We start from the raw sequence: 24729 nt of genomic DNA on the forward strand, positions 1-24729 counted from the left end.
TCTAGGCGCTTCAGTCCGGAACCGCGCGACTGCTTCGGTCGCAGGCTCGAACCCTGCCTCGGGCATGGATGTGTGTGATGTCCATATGGTTAGTTAGGTTTAAGTAGTTCTAAGTTCTGGGGGGACTGATGACCTCAGATGTTAAGTCCCATAGTGCTCAGAGCCATTTGAATCATTTTGAATGAATACTGTTTCTTCGTGGCTACTGTAAGGAGAGAACGGGTTAGATACAGGATGAGTTGGCGATCGGAGGTTTCCGTTCCTCCGGCTCTCAGAAAACGCCAGGCAAAGTCGGAGAAAACTGCTACTCGTCGCAGCTAAAGTACTCACAGCCGCGGTAAGATTTTCTGGAAACACTTTCAGAATGAGAAGGTTTAACAACAGAGGCAGTATGATATCTTCTTACTAACAAGCCGGTCGCTTAGCGAACGTCTTTAACACAAAAGCTGACGGCGAAATATTTCGCGGCGTCGTTCGGACCGTGATAGTAGCACATTCGCCCAATTACTGTTAATTTGCGAAGAAATCACTATGGACTGGATTGCTAAATACACTAATCTTTTTATGAAGGTCCGGGGATCCAACATCAAATAAAAGTTCGTAGACGATATTTACCTTCTTTTTCACAAAATAATTTTTTTATTCTTGATAATTGCGATTACAAGTTGTATCTCCTCTGCGCTTCAAGTTACGTCTACACGCAGACTACTTATCTGAACCCCCCTCCCCAAACAAAAAAACGGTGTACAATCGCCATTTCTTATCTCCAAAATTATGAAAGGCGTAGAGATGCTCTTTTTTCACATCAAAGATCGTTGTCGTCTCAATTAGAGTAGCGCATCCTCGTTGGTATTCGCGGCCGGAATATTACAATAATATTAGTTAACCGCTCTGCTGAGTTATTTATTGATTTTCACGTTATGTTTCATTCACAACAATTAATAAAAATTTGAGTCTCTATTGCATACGCACATTCAATAAATAAAGTATCCTTTTTCCCTTCACATAACAGATATGACGCAATTAATATAAGTACATTACTATACACTATAGAACCGTCAGTTCACGTTACGTAGGCGTATTACAAGTGGACACCAGATATAGCATGTTTCTGTGTAATGAATACTTTGTGTTTGTGAGAAACTGCCTCAGAAAATTGAGTACAGCATGAACGAACGGAAGTATTCAAAGTAAGCTAATGTGATGCTTTCATCACTAAAATAAGTAATATAATCTTTATTTGTCTAGGTCGGTAGTTGAGAAACTGGTAAGCCCGATTCGATTGTGCTAGAAATCCTGTTCAGATCATAAATATTGTTACAGAGTGTATCAAATGGTTCAAATGGCTCTGAGCACTATGGGACTTAACATCTACGGTCATCAGTCGCCTAGAACTTAGATCTACTTAAACCTAACTAATCTAAGGGCATCACACAACACCCAGTCATCACGTGGCAGAGAAACAGAGTGTATCACGTTACATGTTGTACAATCAAGTACAGAGTGAGTTTTAATGATTAAGTACTTGATTGCACAAAATGTGACGTGTTACACGCTGTAACACTTTAAATTCGCGAACTAGACAAATAAAGGTTATATTGAAAACAAGATCATGATCATGTCAAGCCTCATAATACCAAAATAAGAATTAAATGTGGAGCAAATGTTGCTGAACCCAAGTGTTTGTGAAGATCTGTACTAGGTGTTTTACGATTCAAGGTCTCATCAAGACGGCCACCCTGAAATTTTGGACAATCAGTTTTACATATTTGCTTCCCAGTTCAGTCAACGACGGGAAATTAGGGGGAAAATCGTGTAGTCTCAATTTTTTGTACAGTGATAGAAGGAAGTGTCATGAACAGCATACTAACAATCTCCAGCGGTGAGGTGTGAGCGTATAAGCACGAAGCTCAGTGAAATTGCTTTAGACAACTTAAGGCACCAGTGCAAGTTATGCCGGGGAGGTATAGTCTGTCTGCAGAATGAAGAACGAGCAGCACCCGTGGCGGAGGAAGTTGTCTTTCCCGGAAGAACGCTACAGGTGTCGTACAGAATGACTAATAATGTGCAGAGATTTACGTATATTTTGTCCATGTTCGTAAATTCATATGTTTTTCATGTAGTGATAATGTACTTCTTGGAAAATAACCCCCCCCCCGAGTATTTCTGAACACTGTGTCAGTTAGCCGAAAGGCGCACTGCGGAGGGACGGTATAACTTTCATCAGGTTACCTTCTATTACGAACGTGGGTGCACTCAATGACTGTGATATGGTTTACAAATGATGGAGTAGAGCAATCAGTCGTCCTTTTTTGCAGATTTTATTTGGCAAATCTAGATCTCGGCTAGTGCCTGCCATTATCAATGCACTATTTCATAGTATCAATGCATGTCAGTTCCGTGTAGTTCGGGCGTCTGTAGCCGAAATCTAGATTTGCCAAATAAAACCTGCAAAAAAGGACGCCTGATTGCTGTGCTCCATCATCTGTAAATCGATATGACTTTGTTAAGCACTCTGTAGTTGCTTCTTGCGACGTAGTAGGTTAGATAGAATGGCGAATAGCATGTTTATTCATGCATGAATGAGAGACGTGCATGATCACAATCCCTCGCCCTTCTACTCTCTATCCCTACCCCCCTCCAACCTTTATCACCCCCAGAACACCATTTATCCATTAATCTGGCTCTATTGCTCTCAGACGTGGTACACACATTTAATATTTGTTTGTAACCCACTTCGCTTAGCAGAAAAAAATAATTTTATTAAAACACTATTGTTAATAATCTGAGACTTTTCCATCCCTGCAATGCGGAAACTGTTAGTCATAGAGTGAAAAAATGAATAACTTTTTGTAGGAAATTTAATGTACTTTAATTTTGTACTGAGAAACATTTTCTCTAGATCCGATATTACAATGCAATATCGTATTTATCCTCCGAAACCCGGCAAGCGACTTTCAGTTACAATGTGTCCTCTACACAGGATTATACTTAAGGTATGTACGAGTACAGATTGTAGACACATGGTTGAAGACTTATTCTGGCCATGAGTCGTGCTCGGGTAGCCTAATAGTAAGACTTCCGCTAGCGATAAGCGGGAAATCCGGGTTCGAATCCCGATCTGTCACAAATATTCATTGTGGTCATTTCATTATACAGCTGATAGTTGTCCTTATTTCTAGCTTCGAATACATTTCCTGTATTTGCGCTAGAAGCCACGCTTTTAGAGTTATTTAAGAAAAAAAATAAAAAAGTGGCCTTTAACCCCCCACCCCCACGCTCACAACCCATTGTGTTGAATTTTTACTATGTTTTTCGTGATACTTCCTCCTATCACTTTACAAAAATTTGTGACTGCAGGATTTTTCCCCCTATTCTACCATTTTTTATCTTCGTTGACTGGACTATTCCACCGTACTGTATTGTTGCTGGTGATGATGCAGCTAATCTCACTGGCGTGTTGTGGTTCCGCAGTGGGCTGCGCCGCCGCCAGCTACCTGTGCTGCCCCGGCGGCGGCGGCCTGCCCGGGGGCCGCACGTGCGACGACGGCTCGCCGCTCAACCTGGACAACTGCTCGACCGCCTACTTCCTGGACGCCGCCGCAGAGGCCGAGCCGCTTGCAGTCGGGGACGACGGACACCTCTTCTTCATCGCCTCCGGCATCAGGATCGACGAGCCCCCTGGCAAGTACGTCATAAATCCGAATATTGTTTTGAACAGCACAGTGCTTTACCGGGCACGGTCCTGTTGGAGCTGGTATGCCGTTGCCTTCCTCCAACCTTTAAACTGACTTGTACAGCCATTTGTAGTTGGAGCTACAGTTTAATGTTGATTTCGAACCACGTTGCAGCTCAGTATTTTTCATGTCAGCAAACACTGCCAGAGGTGAAAGAAGTGAAGGGTGACAGATAAAACTCCTAGGATTGGCTGGAATTTGTAGTCTGGCATTTTACCACTGAGCCACAGAGAGAAACGGCACTCCCATTCGGTTTTGCACTGATTGGTCTGGAAATTAACCAGTTTCTTCACTCGTATTTATCGTAAACGTCTGTTGCAGTGAATAGAGTGCTCATCATGTGAAAAGAATAGGTTTAGACCACGTGCAGAACTGACTCATAAAAAGTATGTACACCAGCAGCTAATAACACATTTATTAAAAAAAATAGCATTACCGTTGGCAACATTTCCCTACCGTATAGATACGAAGCTGGAGTTCTCCCTAGTGACAGGTCGACAGACTCAACAGCGTCTGCACAAACTGCACTGTCCCGCTCGCAGCTGGAGAGACAGCAAGTTCTATCGAACTGCACTCTAATTGGTTGCACTCATACTAACTGGGTGAGTTGGGCACGACTAGCAGTCAAACATGTGTGAACAAGAAGACCCAACTATAATCGTTTTCGAGAAAAATAGAGCTTCAAAATTTCAGGCGTGCATATATACTTTGTATGGTAATTTGTATTCAAGGTGTCAGCAGCCGAGCTAGTAAGAGCTTAGTTTCATAAGTGCGAAATGTCTGGGTCGAATCTTGCTGCTAGTATTTTTTTCATTCTCAGTTAATTTTAAGTACAGATTCATTAGGACATTGTAGATGATCAACATTAATGCCCCTTTTATTATTTTCATGATGTTCATCCTGAAAAACGAAAAAATCATAAAGAGACTGGAATCACAAAAGTATATACGAAAACGTTCAAACAAATCAGTAATTTTATTTACATTTTTTTACATGCATTTGTGACAATTATAATGTGTACTCTATGGAGGCCGCCTCGAATCAGGATGACGCTGATCGTAGAAACATAGCAAACAATAGCCTAGTCATTCCGACGTACAGACGTGTAATGAACGTCAAATGCGGTTATAATGGGAACCTGCTTCCGAAATTGTACAGATTCACCATATTTTTTGTGACAGAGTATGAAAATAATAAATGATTCATTTTGCACATTCATTGCAATTAGAATTACATGGAATGAAAAAAAACGACCGGCAACGAGATCTAATCCAGAAAACTCGCGCTAGTGAAACTAAGCCCTTATTCGCTCTGTTGCGGACTCCTTGAATAGTAGTGACTATTCAAAGTACACTAAGGGACAAAAGTCTTCGGTCCCGGCGTAGGTTCGAGTCCTCCCTCAGGCATGGGCGTGTGTGTTTGTCCTTAGGACAATTTAGGTTAAGTAGTGTGTGAGCTTAAGTCCCATAAGATTTCACACACATTTGAACATTTGAACAAAAGTCTTCGGATACCTCATAATGTTGTGTCGGATTTCCTTTTTCCCGGCGTAGTGAAGCAGCTTGGGTGGCCAAATTATTTGCTCGAATTGTCCAGAATGTTCTGCAAAACCAATCGCGAACAATTGTGGCCCGGTGACATGACATCGTTGTTTGGAAACATGAAGTCCATGAGTGGCTGCGAATGGTCTCCAGTCAATGATCGGTTCAGTTGGACCAGAGAAACCAGTCCATTCAGTGTAAACACAGCTCACATCATTATGGAGCCACCGCCAACTGGCACAGTGCCTTGTTGATAAGTCCATGGCTTCGTGGGGTCTGCACCACACTCGACCCCTAATATACCTCAAACGACCTGCAATCGGGGCTCATTTGACCAGGGCACAGATATCCAGTCCAACCGATAAGGTCGCTAGCCCAGGAGAGGCGTTGCTGTGCTATTAGCAAAGACAGTCCTGTCGATCGTCTGCTGCCATACCATATTAACGCCAAATTTCGAAGCACTGTCCTAACGGGTATGTTCGTCATAGATCCCACAAAATGGCTCTGAGCACTATGGGACTCAACTGCTGAGGTCAGTAGTCCCCTAGAACTTAGAACTAGTTAAACCTAACTAACCTAAGGACATCACAAACATCCATGCCCGAGGCAGGATTCGAACCTGCGACCGTAGCGGTCTTGCGGTTCCAGACTGCAGCGCCTTTAACCGCACGGATAGATCCCACATTGATTTGTATTGTTACTTCATGCAGTGTTGCTTGTCTGTCAGCACTGAGAACTCTACGCAAACGCAGATGCTCTCGGTCGTTAAGTGAAAGCCATTGGCCCCTGCGTTGTCCGTGGTGAGAGGTAATGACTGAAATTTGGTATTCTCTGCACGCTCTTGACACTGCGGATCTCGGAATACTGAATTCCTTAACCATTTCCGAATGGAATGTTCCATGCTTGAAGCTCGTACTACTATTCCGCGTTCAGAGTCTGTTAATTCCCGTCGTGCGGCCATAGTCATGTCGGAAACGTTTTCACATGAATCACTCGAGTACAAATGACGGCTCCGCCATTGCACTGACCTTTTATGCCTTGTGTACACGATATTACGACCATCTGTATATGTGCGTACCGCTGTCCCATGACTTTTGCCACCTTAATGTACTCGTAAGTACGCCTAAAATTTTCAAACTCGATTTTCTCGAAAATAGTTGAGGGTTGGGTCTTCCTGTATATAAACGTCGAAGTCCTAGTCGTGCCATACACACCCTGTCAATATGCACGAAGTCGGTGAGGGGAAGTTCGTAAGCTGCTCTTGTGAGAAAGAAGGTTATTTTCACCTCGGTTACACCTGTACGTAGCGATTTCTTGTGTTGACTAGAGCACAGAAAAAGGGATTTCCGGAAAAAAGCGCAAGCTAAAAGTCGTGAGGGTGGTGGAAAACTTTTTTTTGTTTTGCAGTTCTTGAGAAATATTTTAAGTTGCTGATTTTTATGTCCAGCATGTTGACAGTTACTTTTCTGGAAAAATAGTTGCACTGGAACGATTATGCATATATTGAAGTTTTTTATTGAGAGTCTCACGGGATAGATAAGGATGGATCTCGGGTAGGACAAACTTTATTGTCTGTAATATAACATACAGTCACCATTGATTTTTATTTTACAATTTCCATTACCAACTTTAGCCCATATAAACAGATACTCATCGGCATTTAGTTTCTCCTTCCTTCTAGTACTCAACACAAATGGCATACTGGGAACAAGTGTACCATATGTAACTTTTGCTAAGAGTCCCTTTGTCTCTGCTACACTCCATGTCTTCCATGTAAGAATATTTGCATCTGGGAAAGCTTCAAGGCCACCATAATCACAATGATTGCCCCATACTACAGCAAGTGTGAGCCATGTACTACCTCCAAACACGGCTTGTACATCACATGTAAAGTTCAAACGGAGTCCACGAAATACGTTTGGACCTCCAATTAATTGTTGTTTATTGAACTGTCCAGAAAGATCAATGTCTATCGCCTTCAAAGCACGATAGACAGGAACGCTGCGCCGCCAGCGACGACGGTAACCACGTCGCCGAGGCATTCCATCACATAATGATCTTCAGTGCTGGAAGTTAAACATTTCACATAGCGATCAGTGAATGAGAAACAAAAGACCACAAATACACCTGAGTATAAACCAACTGTTGGTACGAACATACCTTTAGCGTACAAATTAAAGCTCATAGGCACTGGTGTCTAGTGAAACGTCCCCTTAGAAAAATTAGTGAATTACTGTGCTGGTATATCCCTTACGTTATTTGATTTTCAAACAGCTAAGCAAAACTGAACTTCAGACATTTCGCTCTTTACCTATTCTGATCAACACTAAACTGACACACAATATTTTTTTAGCGCAACGCAATCTGACTTTCAAAAATCCCTACAAAAGAATGGCCCTGACTAACATTATCCTATACCTTCCACAAATCACTTACCTCACAAAAATCTTCGTTACTCAAGCTACTGCAACACAGCGAGCGCCACTACTGCCAGCTAAATAAAAGATTCTAACTACTGAAGGCACTAACTACTGATAGGCATAGTTAGCAAATGAAAGATTTTGATAGAGAACAAACGATGTATTTACCTTAATAGTGTTCAAAAGTCATAATATATATAGCAGTTCATGACATCCAGTCTTACAAATTTCAAAACTCCGCCATTTCTCTCCCACATCCACCACTGCTTGCGGCTCACCTCCAACTGCGCAACGCTACGCGCTATTAACATCTAGCTGCCCAACACTAAAATGGCCAACAACAATGCAAACCAGCCACAGACTGCACAGCCAGTGATTTTCAGAGCGCTACGTGGCGTTACCAATATAAAAACCTAAACAGCCTACTTACACTAGTTATTAGCAGTCACAGAAGTTATGAAACCATCACACGTCACATAGTGGGCGTTCCAAGCCCTTATCACGCCGAGATCTGCTGTATAGGTGAATGTAAACAAGAGGCTTCAGTTATTGTGATCGTTTCATAGCTTCCGTGACTGCTAATAACTAGACACTAGTGCCTACGAGCTTTAATTTGTACGCTAGAGGTATGTTCTTATCAGCAGTAGTTTATACTCAGTTGTATTAGTGGTGTTTTGTTTCTTATTCACTGATCGCTATGTGAAATGTTTACCTTCCGGCACTGAAGATGATCATTATGTGATCGAAAATCGATTTTGCTGTTAATAAATCATCAAAATTACGGCCAATGCTGACCTTCCTTCTAATTTTATGGCAGTTTTTTGATACTGTTTCTCGCAGGAACTGAGATGTGTATAATGCGCAGAAGTTTTATTTGACAGTATCCGAAAACTGTTGCACGCCACCTGAAGATCGCTGGTCGGCAGGTTCTGCGTGACGGAGATGTGGCCCAACGGCAGCGTGGCGGGCGCGGTGGTGTGCTTCCCAGATGAAGACGACGTCGGGCGGACGCCGGGCGCCGTGGTGTCGGCGTACGGCGTGCTGCTGCAGGTGTCGGTCGCCTTCCTGCTGGCCACGCTCGCCATCTACCTGTGGCTGCCGCCGCTGCGCGACCGCGATGGGCTCTGCCTCAGCGGCTACATGGGCTCGCTGGCTCTGGGCAGCTTCGGGCTCGGCCTGCTGCAGCTCACCAGCCACGTCATCGGCAACGTCCAGTGCGTCTTCATGGGTGAGCTTCACTCCTACCAGTTTCTATCACATAACGTCCATCGAAGTAGAGGCCGTGTAGGCTAAGTTCAGATGTAACGCACGCTATCGCACGATCGAATTCCCAAATGGTCAGTTGACGAGCGGTAGAGCGCAGTCTCTTTCCGTTCCATACGTCTTGTACACGGATGTCTAAACAACTCTCACCTGTCGTATAATTAAAATAAAACCACAATCACAATTCTGTCTGTGCACACAAGACGTAAAATTGATCAAGATAAACTACAGGGCGCAGGTGACAGTCTGTTACGTTAACACAGAACTTTCTGAAAGTAAATGGTTGAAAATAATACAAGTCTTTAGTTTCATGTTGTTACTGTAGCTCGTTGTCCTGAAATAAAACGGAGTATAATCTTGCCTAGAGGGTGCCTGGATCTTGAAAAATTTTAAAAACAATCTGTTAATCTTCATATTCGGTCGTAATTCAGTCATCCGTCAAAATTATCAATAATGCAGCTCTATCGTATTATCAAAATAATGTAATCAAGTATAAATTAAATTCCTTCAAAATGAAACATGAATTGAAATCACTCTTGAATAAGAGCAAATTTTTTTACATATCTTCATATAAAGATACATATTTCACTTGGGTATAATGAAGACAAATTACATTTCGACTCGTCTCTTCCATTCTCCCCAGAAAGAGTAACATAAACCAAAGATACAAAAGCCTTACACCGACGGATCATAGAGTATCATAAATATCGACATTTTTTCACAGATGACATTTATGTAAATAGTTTACATCGAATAATAATTACATTTTTCTTAAATTTAAATAATCAGTTTTAGAAACAAGAAATTATGGTATTTTAGCAGATTTATATTTTGATAACATCAAAATTCTCTGCTGATAAATGGATGTGGAAACATAGTCACATATGATAATCAATGTTCTTAGTAGAAACTTGAAAATACAGCGACATAGGCTGTGAGAAATAAAGGAAGATGAATAAACGTGTCATGAGAAACACAGGTCTCCAAACGTCGAAATAAATCAATAAACTCACAATGAGAAAATATGCTTTACCAATGTTACAAAATATTATAACAGGTGGCGTATCGTGTTGTACGGGTACATCAGTTCCAGCCGTATCCACGTTCGCTGTACTCCAGAATTACGCAGGTGTAGGCTCGTTGTAAGGGGCTGAGCTGCACCATTCACATAAAATTAGAAAATCGACTGTGTCTGTGATTGTTCGTTCAGTTATCTGGATGAAACTGAAAGACATTCTGATACACCAGGTGAGGAAAAAAATGGACTGAAACACTTCAATTATTCGAAACAGTACGCAGTGTTTCCCATTGTATTGGAGCTCTCGATGGTAAACACGTCACAATACAAAATCAGGAACATTAAAGTTCCTTATGCTTCACTTAAAAACATTTTCTTCTCTAATGCTCTCGCTTTATCTGGTTAGACTTTCTCTCTTACGGAAAAGCTAACCGCTCCTCAGAGATTCCGGTCTATTGGAATAACTAGCGGGAAAACCTTTGGATGTACCGAAACAAGGACCTTTAGCAGAGAGGGCACTTCCCTGCCTGAACGTAGGTGATTAAGCATTTGAGCTGGCGCAAAATTTAATGAGACCCTACAGCCGACTTATGGAAAAAAGATATTTAACTGTCGGATAACTTTAGGACGTTGAAATGTTGAGTGCTTTTCGCATAGTGTGTAATAAGTGGAGAATACTGCATCTCCCATTAGATGTTAGTGTGAATTGTGCCGAACACATTGCAAAAGCGATTACAATACTTAACAACCATGTTGGAATGAGAAATGGATTCGAACATGATACATCTCTGTTGTATGAATGGACTACCCGTCATCAGCAGATAACGTTCTGGATAACTTACCAACTACCTATTGGCCGAAACGAGTAGTCCATATATCTGATTACTGCGATCTGGACAAATAAAACTTCTCTAACAAGAGGATTATATCTTTCATAATAAGAGATGGCTCGCCTGATGACATTGTCAGGAAACCATAATACAGGGTGCTTCTAAAAGTGTTTCCTGATTTCAAAACTCCATATTTATTGATAAGAACATACTATAAACATTGGATGGATTGCAAAATATTCAAAAACTCGTGAAGTTTTAGCTATGCTGTTACAAATGCTCTATGTGACCACCAGCAACAACACGAATAAATCTGGACGATAGCTAAATTCGATTCATAAGCTTTTCGGATTGAATCTGCTATTATGCAATTTATGGTGGCTGTTATTCTGTTCTTCACTTCTTCTACGTCGCGAGATAAATGGAAGATGAACACAATTTCCTTCACATATCACCATAAGAAAAAATCGCATGAGGTCATTTCTGGCGACATTGAAGGCCAAGGATGCTGGGCTCCCGTGCGTCCTGTCCAGCGTTGAGGCAGAGTGTCATTGCGAAACTGACGTACGTTTTTGTGCCAGTTTGGTGGAGCTCCACCCTGTTGATAAACGAAGTCATCGGGGTCCTCCTGAAGTTGTGGAAAAGCGAGTTCTGCAGCATTTGAAGATAGCTCAACGGTGGATAGGGTGCACGGTCCCCCGAGACATTGCCCTGCATTCTTGGCCTCCAACATCGCCAGACATAACCCCATGCGATTCCTTCTTGTGGGGATATGTGAACGAAAGTGTGTTCCTCTCTCCTTCACCTCGTGACATAGAAAACGTGAAGAACAAAATAACAACCGCCGTAACACCTGTAAAAGCAGACACACCGTGTAAAGTTTATGAAGAACACAGCTATCCTCTAGAAGTTGTTGCGCTGTGCTACTGGTCACATACAGCATTTGTAATAACAAAGATTTTGTGAGTATTTGCAATCCATTCCTTGTTTGTAGTATGTTTTTATCAATAAATATCTACTTTTATAATCAGGTCATTCTTTTTGAAACAGCCTGTATTTTGTTAATTTAGGTAGACTTGAACATGCAGAAGATGTGAAGGAAAGTGTACTTGCTAACAATAAAGTTTTATGATCTCCATTTTTCATTTTTTTCTTAATCGTTTCCATGAAAGAGGATCAAAACCAATTCTTCCCAGTCGCGCCCTCTCAAAATTTTATTTTTATACGATTATAACGGAATATTTCAAAATGCTGTGTTTTTCTACTTCAACAATTAATAGCTCGATTTCAGTATTCACTCATTTTTCGCAATGCGCAACAAATAAAAATAACAAATACTTAGAAAATTTCTATTTCAACAATGCATAGCTCGATGTCAGTATTCACTCAGTTCTCGCAACGAACAACAAAGAAAACTAAGAGAAATACTTAGAAAATACGGCTGGTACGACGGAAACGCGCAGTCAGCTCAACAGCACATGGACGCTACCTATCGTTCTAACCTCAACGTGCGTTTCCGTCGATAGATATTTTGGGCTCATGTGATCAGCTGTAAGTTGAATGTTGGATGTCTAAACGTGCGATTGGAAAACGCGAGTCAAATTTCCGTCATGTGAACACAGCCCTACTCGGTTTCCGGAACGAGCTCTATGCAGTTCCACACTGCATCCTAACAAACAGAATTTGAGTGAGCGGATCACATACGAATTTTGTCATTGGATCTAAGAGTTCCTAGCCAACAGAACAGAGCACATCGTTCTTAAATGAGAAGAATCTTCGGATATATAGGTAGTTCTTGTGTCACACGAAGTTTCACAGTTTATCAACAACAATATAGAAGTATTACTACCGGAATGTGGCTCATTATCAGCATCACTGTACCGAAAACCGATGATGTCCCTCTAGTCATGAGCCTAACTGTGCCTTCCTGGATGGTGTATTCACTTAGACGCACCCGTCATTCATTATGCGCAGTACTTCCAGGTCACAGTTTGTCTTGCGCTACGGCAGTTATCGCTGATTAAGCACTATCTTTAAGGTCCAGGAACCTATGCATCTGGCAATGCATTCCTATCTGTGTGCAGTAAAATGCACTTCGGTGTACGAGCTTAAAAGTGTCTCACGCAGGAATTGAGAGCCATCGTCTTGGTTTTTGTACTTAGAATAATATTTTTGAGAACATAACAATTTCTGGTGAGGGATGAAAAGGGGAGTGAGAGAGTTGAACGTTATAAAACCCGGTGAGAAACTGCAAAGAACTTCTTCAGTCGTCCAATACGAAATATGATTAACATTAGGTACTTCATTCATAGTTATTGATACGACATAATACGAATATGGTATCCCATTTTACCATGTTAAGGCCAATAATTCCCCTGTCACTAGTTCATAGGGCTGGACTCACTGCGTCAAATGTAAGTTCATTAATTCACCTCGTTTTCTTTCCTTCTGTGTTTCTGTTTGTTCTCGAGTACTTTTTAGTTACTTTCATGTGTTCAGTACATCAGTTTCTGAATGAAAGAGTTCCTAAATAAATGAGTGTATTATTGGGTAATCTGCAGTTAATAGGGCTTCGATGCATTATGCGCAAAGGAGGAACTAGATAGGTTGAGGAGGGTGAAGGGAGGTGGGGAATGGGAACTGGCAGTTGGCAAGAAGGTAGCTAGGAAGAGGAGGTATTCAGACAGTTTTACTTTGCATACATGCAATAGATACGACCAACTGTCAGAGTTGAGTGGAGAGGAGCCTCGTGTAGCCGTAGATGTAGGTAACTTGCAGCAGTCCTTAGCAATTAGGAGGCCTAGGTTAGTTGCAAAGTCTAGCAGAAAGAAGGTTCTGCTGCTAGGTAGTTCCCACGGTAGAGGTGTGGGCCAGCAGTTGCAGGAAGTGTTGGGGAGTTAGTACCAGGTCACCAGCATTGTGAAGCCTAGTGCAGGATTGGTTCAGATGACTGAAAGCATAGGGGAGTTATGTACGAATTTTACGAAAGAGGATCAGGTAGTGATAGTGGGTGGAGCAGGGAACAGTCTCGATAGGGACGGGGAATATGATGTCAGTGGTGACTTGGTTAAGATAGCTACTCAAATTGGTGGCACTAATGTGCATTTCGTGCAACTGTTTCAGCGTCATGATCGGCCTCACCTTAATGCGGCTGTTAGGCGCGTTAATGTGGGGCTGGGGAGGGCACTGATGGCGGAGGGCATGGATCACATCTCAGTGGTGCCAGTTGGGTCTATCAGTAGATGGGGTTTCACTAGGCATGGCCTGCACCTCAATAGGTATGGGAAGGGGAGGCTGGCTAAGCTTATTGGTGACAGTGTAAGTGGGTGGTGGTGGTGGTGGTAGTGGTATCACTCATGGAAAAATTCCTGTAGTAGTTGGTGTTAGAGCTGCACCTTTTTTAGACTGAAGTCAGCTGATACGTATACCTGCTTAAAGGAAGTGCCTCTAACTAAGGGCTCACCTCCAGAGGATGTAATGTTTCCAAGTAGAGAAGGAATTAGCATATTTCATCAAAATATAAGAGGTATTAGAGATAAAGTTAGTGAACTGCTAATAGATGTTAACTCTGAAACTTTTGGTATATCAGAGCACCACTTAAATAATTTGATAATTCAGAGGCTTCCTCTACCAGGCTACAGATTAGCTGGCTGTTTCTCAAAGAGTTCCTTGCGGGGTGGGGGAGTGGCTCTGTACGTAAAAAAACAGTATTTCATCTGAGTACATAGACGTATCACGATACTGAACTGAACAGATATTTGAAAGTTGTGCAGCATTAGTTGAATTTAGTGAAACTAAACTTCTAATTGCTGTTGTTTATAGGTCCCCTAACTCCGACTTCAGAGCATTTTTGCTTAAGCTAGAGAGGGTTCTTGATTCACTTTGTAGGAAGTACCAGAAAGTAGTTATATGTGGTGACTTCAATATTAATTTTGTACATGATTGTGCAAGGAAAAGGATGTTGGTAGATCTCCTAAATTCATATGATCTGATGCAAACTGTGTTTTTTCCAACTAGGGTGCAGGGGAATAGTATCACAGCCATAGACAATATTTTTATTCATTCTTCATTACTAGATGGGCATTCTGTTAGTAAAAGGGTCAATGGGCTTTCAGACAATGATGCACAAATTTTAACATTAAAAGGTTTTTATACTCAAACCAACGTCGTATTTAATTACAAACTACGTAGGAAAGTTAATCCAACAGCAATAGAGAGTTTTTCAAAACTTGTCAAGGAACAAGAGTGGCAAGATGTTTATAGTGCCGATAATATAGATGACAAATACAATGCTTTCCATAACACATTTCTCATGCTCTTTGAGAGTTGCTTTCCATTAGAACATTCTAAACGGGGTACTAGCAGTAATGGACAGCCCGGTTGGCTGACTAGTGGGATAAGGATATCATGTAGAACAAAGCGGGAATTATATCAAAATGTTAGAAGTAGTCACAATGAAGCTACGGTGGCCCATTACAAACAGTATTGTGAGGTGCTTAAAAATGTTATTAGCAAGGCAAAAAGTATGTGGTATGCAAATAGAATAGCTAATTCACAGGATAAAATTAAAGCCATATGGTCAGTTGTGAAGGAAGTGTCTGGTCAGCAGCACAAGGTTGATGATATAAAGTCAGTTCGCAGTAATAATATTTCTGTTACTGATAAATCAGATATATGTACAGTATTTAACAACCATTTTCTGAGCATTGCTGGTGAATTAAATAAAAATTTAGTTTCTACAGGAAATCATATAAATTTCTTAGCAAATGCCTTTCCGAGCTTGACGTCTGAAATACTCCTCTGTGACACAGACAAGAGGGAGATTGAGTCAATAATTAAATCACTGAAGACTAAGGACTCTCATGGTTATGATGGAGTGTCTAGTAGAATATTAAAGTACTGTGCTGCACATGTTAGCCCTGTATTAGCCATATTTGTAATTTTTCCTTTAGGAATGATCAGTTTCCTAAGCGATTAAAGTACTCAGTAGTAAAGCCGCTTTATAAAAAGGGAGAAAGAGATAATGTAGATAATTTTAGACCTATTTCTATGCCATCAGTGTTTGCAAAAGTTATCGAAAAGGCTGTGTATGTAAGGTTAATTGATCATTTTATATCACACGATTTGCTATCAAATGTACAGTTCGGCTTTAGAAGTCGTTTGACAACTGAAAATGCTATATTCTCTTTTCTCTGTGAGGTACTGGATGGGCTAAACAAAAAGTTTCGAACGCTAGGCGTATTTTTTGATTTAACAAAGGCATTTGACTGTGTTGATCTCACAATATTGCTCCAGAAGTTGGATCATTACGGAATAAGGGGAGTAGCTCACAATTGGTTCACCTCTTACTTTAGCAACAGGCAGCAAAAGGTCATTATTCACAATGTTGATAACGGCTGTGATGTGGGATCTGAGTGGGGTACTGTCAAGTTGGGGATACCCCAGGGATCAGTGTTGGGACTGCTCCTGATCCTTATTTATATAAATGATATGTCCTCTAGTATTATGGGTAACTCTAAAATATTTCTGTTTGCTGATGACACTAGCTTGGTAGTAAAGGATGTTGTGTGCAACATTGACTCGGTTTCAAGTAGTGCAGTACATGACCTCAGTTCATGGCTTGTAGAAAATAAACTAAGATTAAATCCCAGTAAGACTCAGATTTTACAGTTTCTAACACACAATTCAACAAAACCCGACGTTTTAATCTCACAGAACGGGCATATGATTAGTGAAACTGAACAGTTCAAATTCCTAGGTGTTCAGATAAATAGTAAGCTGTCGTGCAAAGCCCACGTTCAGGATATGGTTCAAAGACTTAATACTGCCATTTTCACTATTCGAACGGTATCGAAAGTGAGTGATACTTCGACACGTAAATTAGTCTACTTTGCATATTTTCATTCACTTATGTCGTATGGTATTATGTTTTGGGGTAACTCTTACCATTGTAGAAGGATATTTTTGGCTCAGAAACGGGCGGTTCGGGCAATAAGTGGTGTGAGTTCACGAACCTCTTGTCGACCTCTGTTCACGAGTCTGGGTATTTTGACATTGGCCTCTCAATATGTATATTCCTTATTGTCGTTTCTTGTTATCAATATTAGTTTATTTCCAACAATAAGCAGCTTTCACTCTGTTAATACTCGGCAGAAACCAAACCTCCATTTGCGCCGGACTTCCTTAACTCTTGTGCAAAAAGGTGTGCAGTAAACTGCTGCATCCATTTTCAATAAGCTGCCACTCGAATTCAAAAATCTTAGCAGTAATCCACGCGCTTTCAAATCGAAACTGAAGAGTTTCCTCATGGGTCACTCCTTCTACTCTGTCGAGGAGTTCCTTGAAAAATTAAGCTGATTCTCATTGTAATGCTGATAGCGTTTGCTTAAACTTATGGACTGATTTTCTTTCAGGTTCATGAACATTTATTTTTATCTGTTATTACTTTTATGTTGTAAGCTCATGTACTGACACGTTCCATGACCTTGAAGATTTTCTCCTCAATTTGGTCCTACGGAACTTGACATGTAAATAAATAAATAACATTATGGCTGTCTGCAGATAGTAAACGCCAATGGTTTCATTAGTAATCCAGCCAATGTTTCAAGTAGTTTCGTAGCAGCTCACACCCGGTTCCCTCGCGCGGAGTCGACCTAGGATTTCCTTCCCGTAATCTTCTACGCACTGTGCAGTAGACAGAGCAGTCGCAGCCAAACTGGTAAACAGCTCCTGGAGGGAATGGTCCCGTTTAGCCACATTTTTTAAACGTACATACTATTTGCGGGTATTTAAATGATTAGAGCTGTAATGTTCTTCGACGGATGTCTGGCTACAATACAGGAGGATCGCTATATTGCACGGCAAGCACATCGTAACACCGTCGCAACTGCGCGTGTTAACCGACCACAAGCAGTGGAGCAGTGGACACACTACATCGGGTGTCGTCTCGCGCCTTGGGTCAGAGACTAGCAAAGTCCAGGCTACTGAATCATTGTATCACGCATACGGTACAGTTGACACCACAATATAGGCGGGTGTTTTTGAAATGGTGCCGTGCCCAGGGAGTCTGGACTGCTAGAGAGTGGCGTCGCATCGGTTTTGACGTTAAATCATGGATGACCAACTTCGGTGAGTGTGGTGGTGCCGAGGGGAAAGGACACATTCTGCTAACGTTTTAATGAGACATAAAGTTGCTACATCTAACGCCAAGATGTGGGGAGCCACATGACATGATTTCAGGAACCCTAGGGTAATGATCGAGGGAGCTGTAAAGGCACAGAAGTACCTCTCAGACAACCGGTACATTCTCAAGCGCTACCGCTCATCAGACACTATCCTAGTGCCATCTTTCAACGCTGTTCCGCACACGGCACATCTCTCTTTGAACTAAATGACTCCCTGGACCAGCAAGCTCCTCCATCTGTACTAATGGAACAAGCTGCACAACTTCGTCCCAGAGGCAATATCCTAAGCTAGGTGCCCCAAGTGGCCGCAACGAGTAGTGACAGTGCTGTGTAGGAATGTTCCAGCTGTGCTGCCTCTGGCGCCTCTCCCAGCTTGGCGCCCCAAGCGGCTGCTAGTGTCGCTTGGGCCTTAAACCGGCGTTCGCGGAGTGTCTTGCGGAAGTTAGGTGTTGCCTGTGGAGTGCTAAGCGAACCAATACGTGTGATCCAACAGTAGATTTGTTGCTCACAGCAGTTGACTGTGACGGATGCGGTTTTCCTCGAACCCAGGAACTCGCAATACACTCTTGACTCGGTGTAACGTGGAAATAGAGCCTACGTTACTCCGGAAATGTCGGGTCCTGGCGATCGCATGCGCTGGTACTCTACCTCTTGCCCATCCTACGGTTGCCGTCCGGAGGCCAGTACGCGAGCTCTTACCAGCGCACGGTTTTATAGACCGCTATCGGTTTGGATAGTGCACGACCTAAATTTATGGCTTGACTCGTTATTATCAGAGAGGTCGATCGTATGCTATCGCTCTTATAGGCCATAGATTTATTACAGAATTGATCCTTTAACCCTTTTAATAAATATACAAGTCGGTGAGCAGATAAATCTTGAAGGATTAATTATGTTGTCGAAACTAGATGATTCTAGTTTCAACACAATAAATGTTTTTAAATCATGTTCACGCATTCGTGAATCGTGGCCTCACATAAATAACGGTTTTCAAAGAAAAAAATAACTAAACAATAATAGTAATGTTTGTAGTGCCATAATAGCATCGAATGCAGAAACACGAACTAGCAAAGTTCATTTAACTGCAGATTAATTCACACAAATCAACAACAGACAGACATTCAAAGTCGGAAAATGCAGTTTCCCCACTATCGATCGCAATGTAAAATAAAATTCGGAACCCTGAATAATCACTGCGAAAAACATGCAAAAGTTTGTCATACACGAATATAAATATCAAGTGCAGGTAATAATTATAGTTCAGTTGCCTCAAATCCCGTAACCAAAGTTACACAAAAATCATTCACCGAAAACACAGTCAAATAATTTAAGAGCACTGACAAGTTAAAATATTTAATTCCGCTCACAAAAGTATTCCAAATCCTGCAGAATCTTGCACGTACGTGAGACTTACGCGGCTGCTGGCCGCATGGCCCCTCGACTGACTCAGCGACGACCGACCGACCAGCACACAAAGCCAACAAACAGACCAACGTGGGCCCTGCTGCTCGCCCTTACATATTTTTTGTGGGCTCACACACTGCTGGATCCAAGGTAGACACTTAAATAATGACCAACATTCTAATTTAATGAGTTATAATTAAAGTGCAACTACTCACAGACGTCCAGTGTGGGCCATAACAATCGTACGTCAGCGAAACTTGGTGGATTATTCTAAGGCGTAAATGCGGAACCGATTTTCGCTTTAAAAAATTTAGTTTCAGTTTTGGCCACTAGGGCATGTCTGGCGCTGTGAACGCAAGAAAAAGACCTATAGAAATGTTTCCATATGTAATGGATTAGAAATGGGACGTGGGCAGAAAAGGTCAAAGAAGCGAAAATTAGCATATAATCTTTTAATAAATTCGGGTGTAATTCTTTATACACATGCGTTTAAAAATCAGTTTGGTGTGGTGTTTACTGACGTCGTCAGCCTTCATTTTACACTTCATACGATCGTGTTGCTCCAGGGTTCCGTTGTTTCTAATTTCATAATCCATCACGATTAAAACAACTTTGACTTTCTTAATATGTATCCTAAAATTTTGCTTGAAGTGGCAAGGAGCTTATCTCATAGTTGCAACTTTTTTGGTGTACTTGGTTTTTCCATATCTTGTTTGTAAGGCATTGTAGTTTCGTTGGAAATATAATACATCTCTCTTTCATTTCAACCACCTTAGCGGCCAACGAGTCGTCTCCAGCCTTCAGCCAAGTGTGCACGCTGCGGCCTCGCGCAAAACCCGGTGATCTGGCGCTCAGCCCTCATTTTACCGCGATATGGCTTCTGGTGAAGGACAGATTCAAGATATTCAAATCACTTAACACTCAAAACTATTCTGTTCGCGGTGTCTCTAAATCACTTCCTCATAAATGTAACTACATAAAATGTTAGTGCTGGAATGCACAGTGATATCACTACTACTAAAATATTTATAGTAAAGCTTAATCGAAATCGACATATAAACTAGAACTGCATAAGTTTTCCACGGAATAATTTCATTTAATCAAGTAAAATATAAAATTGACGTGGAGCTCCCATTTGACGGGAACACTTTGGAGATTTGCAGTCACTTCTGGCACTATAGATGCGACAGAGATGTAACATGTCACGGAAAATTTTGTTTAAGACTTAAATCTTCGGTCAGCTCTTCATAAACAGGGAAATAGAAGGATCAGGGTAGTTGGATCTACCACGTCAGCGCTGTGTGTCATCGAGGGTTATCTTTTGCCCGTTGATGTCAGCAATAATTCTTGTTACAAATTGGCAGTACAAACTGTCAGTTGTAATAACAGTGATAAAGGAGTGAGCAAATACGTAAAAGATAAAGATTCAATAAACAGAGACCGAAAAATAAACTGGTATTATCACAGCAGACTATATTACGATAACAGTCAGAAACTATTTCGTTTGTCAAATTGTAGTCAAGTGATGAATATCTTGAAATTGCTCTTCAGCCATTTTGAGTTATGTTTTCTGTGATTTCATTAATTGCTAAAGGGATATGCCGGGATGTTTCCTGAGGAAAGCAGCTGCCGCTGCCTTCTCCATCTTTCTCTGGACTGTGACTTCTATGTCAAATCGGAATTAAACTCTAAAATACCTCACTTCCTTAATTTAGACATTCCTGCACTAAGCAGAGGCTCACGAAATAGCAGTGGTCCGTATAGGTAAAAAGCAAATGCTGTTTTTTTGTTATTCTCAATTGACACCGCACCATTGTTTTTCTAGCCCATAACAAGTGGACAGAAAGCTATCAGAAGACATACGTCATTCTGCTCCACACATTTAAAGAAAAACTGTTGTGTATTGATCTGACTACAATGTGTATATCGACGTTGCGAGTTGGATAGCTTATGTTTACTAAGGTGTGTTTCTTTTCAGGCTACCTATTTTTTTAGAACTATCTAATTTATTACGAATCCTCATGAAAATATGACATGAATAACCCTTGTTTTATTTTATTTTTTAGCTTTCTTCACGTACTACTGGCTGTTGGCGGCTTTCTTCTGGCTAAACATCGTCGCCTTTAACGTCTGGCTGAGTGTGACGTAAGTAGAGATTTTAGAAGTCTCAAAACAATTAAGCAAAATTTCTGTTGTCTTTCGACACTGATTCGCTTGCTCGTCTACTCCCTGCCTCTAAGCAGCGGCCAACAAATTGTTTCTTTGGTGCTGTTAATTCGAATTTGCGGCAAAGCGAGGAAGCAAATATCAGTTACTTACCTTCTTGCCACATACTACGGACACTTGAATGTACAACAGGTGAGAGGTAATTTTATCAGGTCATTCACTTCTAAGAGCTGGAAAAGAAATGAGCGCCTAAAGTTCAAAAAATTAATTATTTCGCGTTGCAGTGGGCAATGGGGAGAGAGACGCTCTGCGTAAGTACGTTCTCCACAAAGGGTTTAGGATCGGTAATAGCGCAGCAGCAGCAGCAGAAGGTACATGCAAAGGGCATGCTGATCTCATATGCTGAGGATGAATCGAAGCAAACAGAAAGTATCTATTTTGCACTGTGAATTAGCTAACATACCTTACACAGACCTATCGAAAGAGTCTCCAGTATTTCAGTACACGTTTAATAAATTATCACTAGTCTGCATGGTACCAAAAGACTGAAAACTAATATGTGATACTACCTCAACTTTTTATGCTGGTTCCAAATCTGTTTTCAGTTTTTTCCTGTCACATACAGTTTTGCTTAATCTGCTTCAAAGTATATTACTGTGCCAGTAGATTATGCGTATCGTTGGAGGGAAATTTTGTCAGTACGGCACTGTATACCTTTCGGTTGCTACATCTGTTGATGCTAGTTGTTATTGTGTGACCTTGAAAGTGTTGTTTATCTCACAGGCTTGCATTACCAGTGCTATATTTTGATTATTCTGTATATTTAAGACACTATTAATAGAATAGTTCGCCTATTGTTTGTACTTACTACATTGTCAAAACGCAAGTGTGTGAACGACCCAAATGTTTTCTGTTGCATTTTTGGAAATTATACAATGCCTAAGTAAAGAATGGTTAAAACAGAGTTTGTGAAAAAAGCTTACCATGTTTATTTTAAAATGAAACTTGGTCACCAAGACAAGTGATGAGTGCCAAAGACAATTTGTCGCTATTGTGGTGAGGATTGTGGAAAAAAAAACACGCCATTTGCGATTCCATTGGTGTGGAGGTAGCCTAAAAATCACCTTAATGACTGTTACTTATGTTTAGTTAATGTTAAGGGGTGCAGTTCCAAAAATAAAAAAAGTTGTGTATCCACAATTTGATTCAGCCATTAGGCCAGTTGCACATGGAGAAGATCTGATTGCTCCTCTTCCTCCAGCTGTTTTAGAGAAAATGGCAGAAGACGATGAGGAAAATGAAGTTGATGCAATTACCGAAGACGATAGTGATATCTACCACCCTGAAGACGACTATACTCCACAATTATTCTCTCAGAGCGAGCTTAATGATCTCGTACGAGATTTGAATTTGCATAAGGAATCCGCGAAATAGCTTGGCTCCCGGTTAAAAAGTAAGAATCTTCTGGAACCAGGTACACATTACTCATGGTACAGACATAAAGAGGAAGAACTGGTTTCTTTATTCTCACAGTTTACTGCAGTAACGCAAACGAGTTAATGCACTTCTCTGGCACTGAACATTCTCCTGCCCAGGGGGATTTTTTCAGACTCATCAACGAGGAGCCTGAATGTGTGTTACTGTATAATGGGAACGTGTATGGGTCCATTCCTGAAGCCCATTCAGTTCAACTGAAAGAAGCGTATGAGTAAATGAAGATACTCTTAACAAGAATCCATTAAGAGGAACACAAATGGCTTATTGTGGTGACTTCAAAATTATTGGAATAATATTAGGACAACAAGCTGGATTCACAAAAATGCCTTGCTTTATACGCGAATGGGACACTCGGGCACATTTGAGAGTGAGAGTTTGGCCAGAGCGGAGAAGTTTTGTGCCTGGAACTAATAATATCCTGCAAGGTCCGCTTGCAGAAACACAAAAAAAGAAACTCTTGCTTCCACCACTACACACACAACAGGGCTTGATGAAGCAGTTTGTAAAGGCTCTGTCACACAATGGACGCTGCTTCAAGTAACTTTTCAACGAATTTCCCTTCATCACAACGAGACAATTTTTGTTGGTCTCAGATAAAGAAATTGATAAAGGATGAAGATTTTGATGAGACGATGAAGAGGAGAGAAAAAGACGCATGGTCCGCCTTCCGATCAGTTACTGAGAACATTCTGGGAATAACAAAGATCCTAACTGCAAGGCATTTGCTGACAAAATGTTGCAAAATTTCGAGAAGATGGGATGTAATATGAGTTTGAATGTCTACTTTCTACACTAACGTGTCGACCACCTTCCAGAACAGTTGGGACATTATAGTGAAGCGCAGGGTAAACGTTTTAACCAAGATATTAAGGAGATGGAGAGGAGGTACCACGGGAACTGGAAAGCAACTATTATGACCGAATATTGTTCGATGTTGAAGAGGGAGAGTCATCATATACAAGGATCTGCAAGGAAGTGAAAGAAGAGAAAGTTTAAAAATTAATGAAACACTGTTGACTTCATGTTTTTAGACAAGGTAGTCAACAAATAAATTAGGGAGATTCTGTAGAGTATATATTAAATGTATTTTATTTTTTTAAATGTGCTTAGGTTAAAAACTCGCCTTGTTTGAAGTGGTGCTTCAATAGATTTTTGGGCTCAGAAGTAAAAATCGTCAAAATATTAGTCTTATTTGTTGTAAATACCTGACGCGACAGACAAAAACGGAAGTTATTTCTAGAATCAGCATAAAATATTGATTCATGAACACTTATATTCAATAAATCATCTGACAAAAAGTTTTAAATGCAGACTAGTGTTACCTATCTGGCTTCTGAGGCTTCTGTTCCTGTTAGTGACATAAATAATAATGATTATTGTAGAAAAGTCTCTCTTCTTACCGCACGTAGGTAACTGGAACCTCTGAGGTAAATAATATGGTTCAAATGGCTCTGAGCACTATGGGACTTAACTTCTGAGGTCATCAGTCCCCTAGAACTTAGAACTACTTAAACCTAACTAACCTAAGGACATCACACACATCCATGCCCAAGGCAGGATTCGAACCTGCGACCATAGCGGTCGCGCGGTTCCAGACTGTAGCGCCTCGAACCGCTCGGCCACTCCGGCCGGCGGTTATTAATATTAACTTATACAATTATTTAGTTTT

At 41.1% G+C, this 24729-nt stretch overlaps 1 protein-coding gene across 1 annotated transcript in view; it reads left to right on the plus strand.

The window, feature by feature from the left end:
* LOC126257778 (probable G-protein coupled receptor Mth-like 10) overlaps window positions 1–24729 on the plus strand; it is a 283999-nt gene that overhangs the window by 169040 nt on the left and 90230 nt on the right. The window contains exons 2-4 of the mRNA XM_049955589.1: window positions 3475–3688; window positions 8625–8926; window positions 21464–21542. Coding sequence (XP_049811546.1) covers window positions 3475–3688; window positions 8625–8926; window positions 21464–21542 — 595 coding nt within the window. The remainder of the gene's footprint in view (window positions 1–3474; window positions 3689–8624; window positions 8927–21463; window positions 21543–24729) is intronic.

This window comes from Schistocerca nitens, chromosome 1 (genome assembly GCF_023898315.1).
Source record: "Schistocerca nitens isolate TAMUIC-IGC-003100 chromosome 1, iqSchNite1.1, whole genome shotgun sequence".
Lineage (NCBI taxonomy): Eukaryota > Metazoa > Arthropoda > Insecta > Orthoptera > Acrididae > Schistocerca > Schistocerca nitens.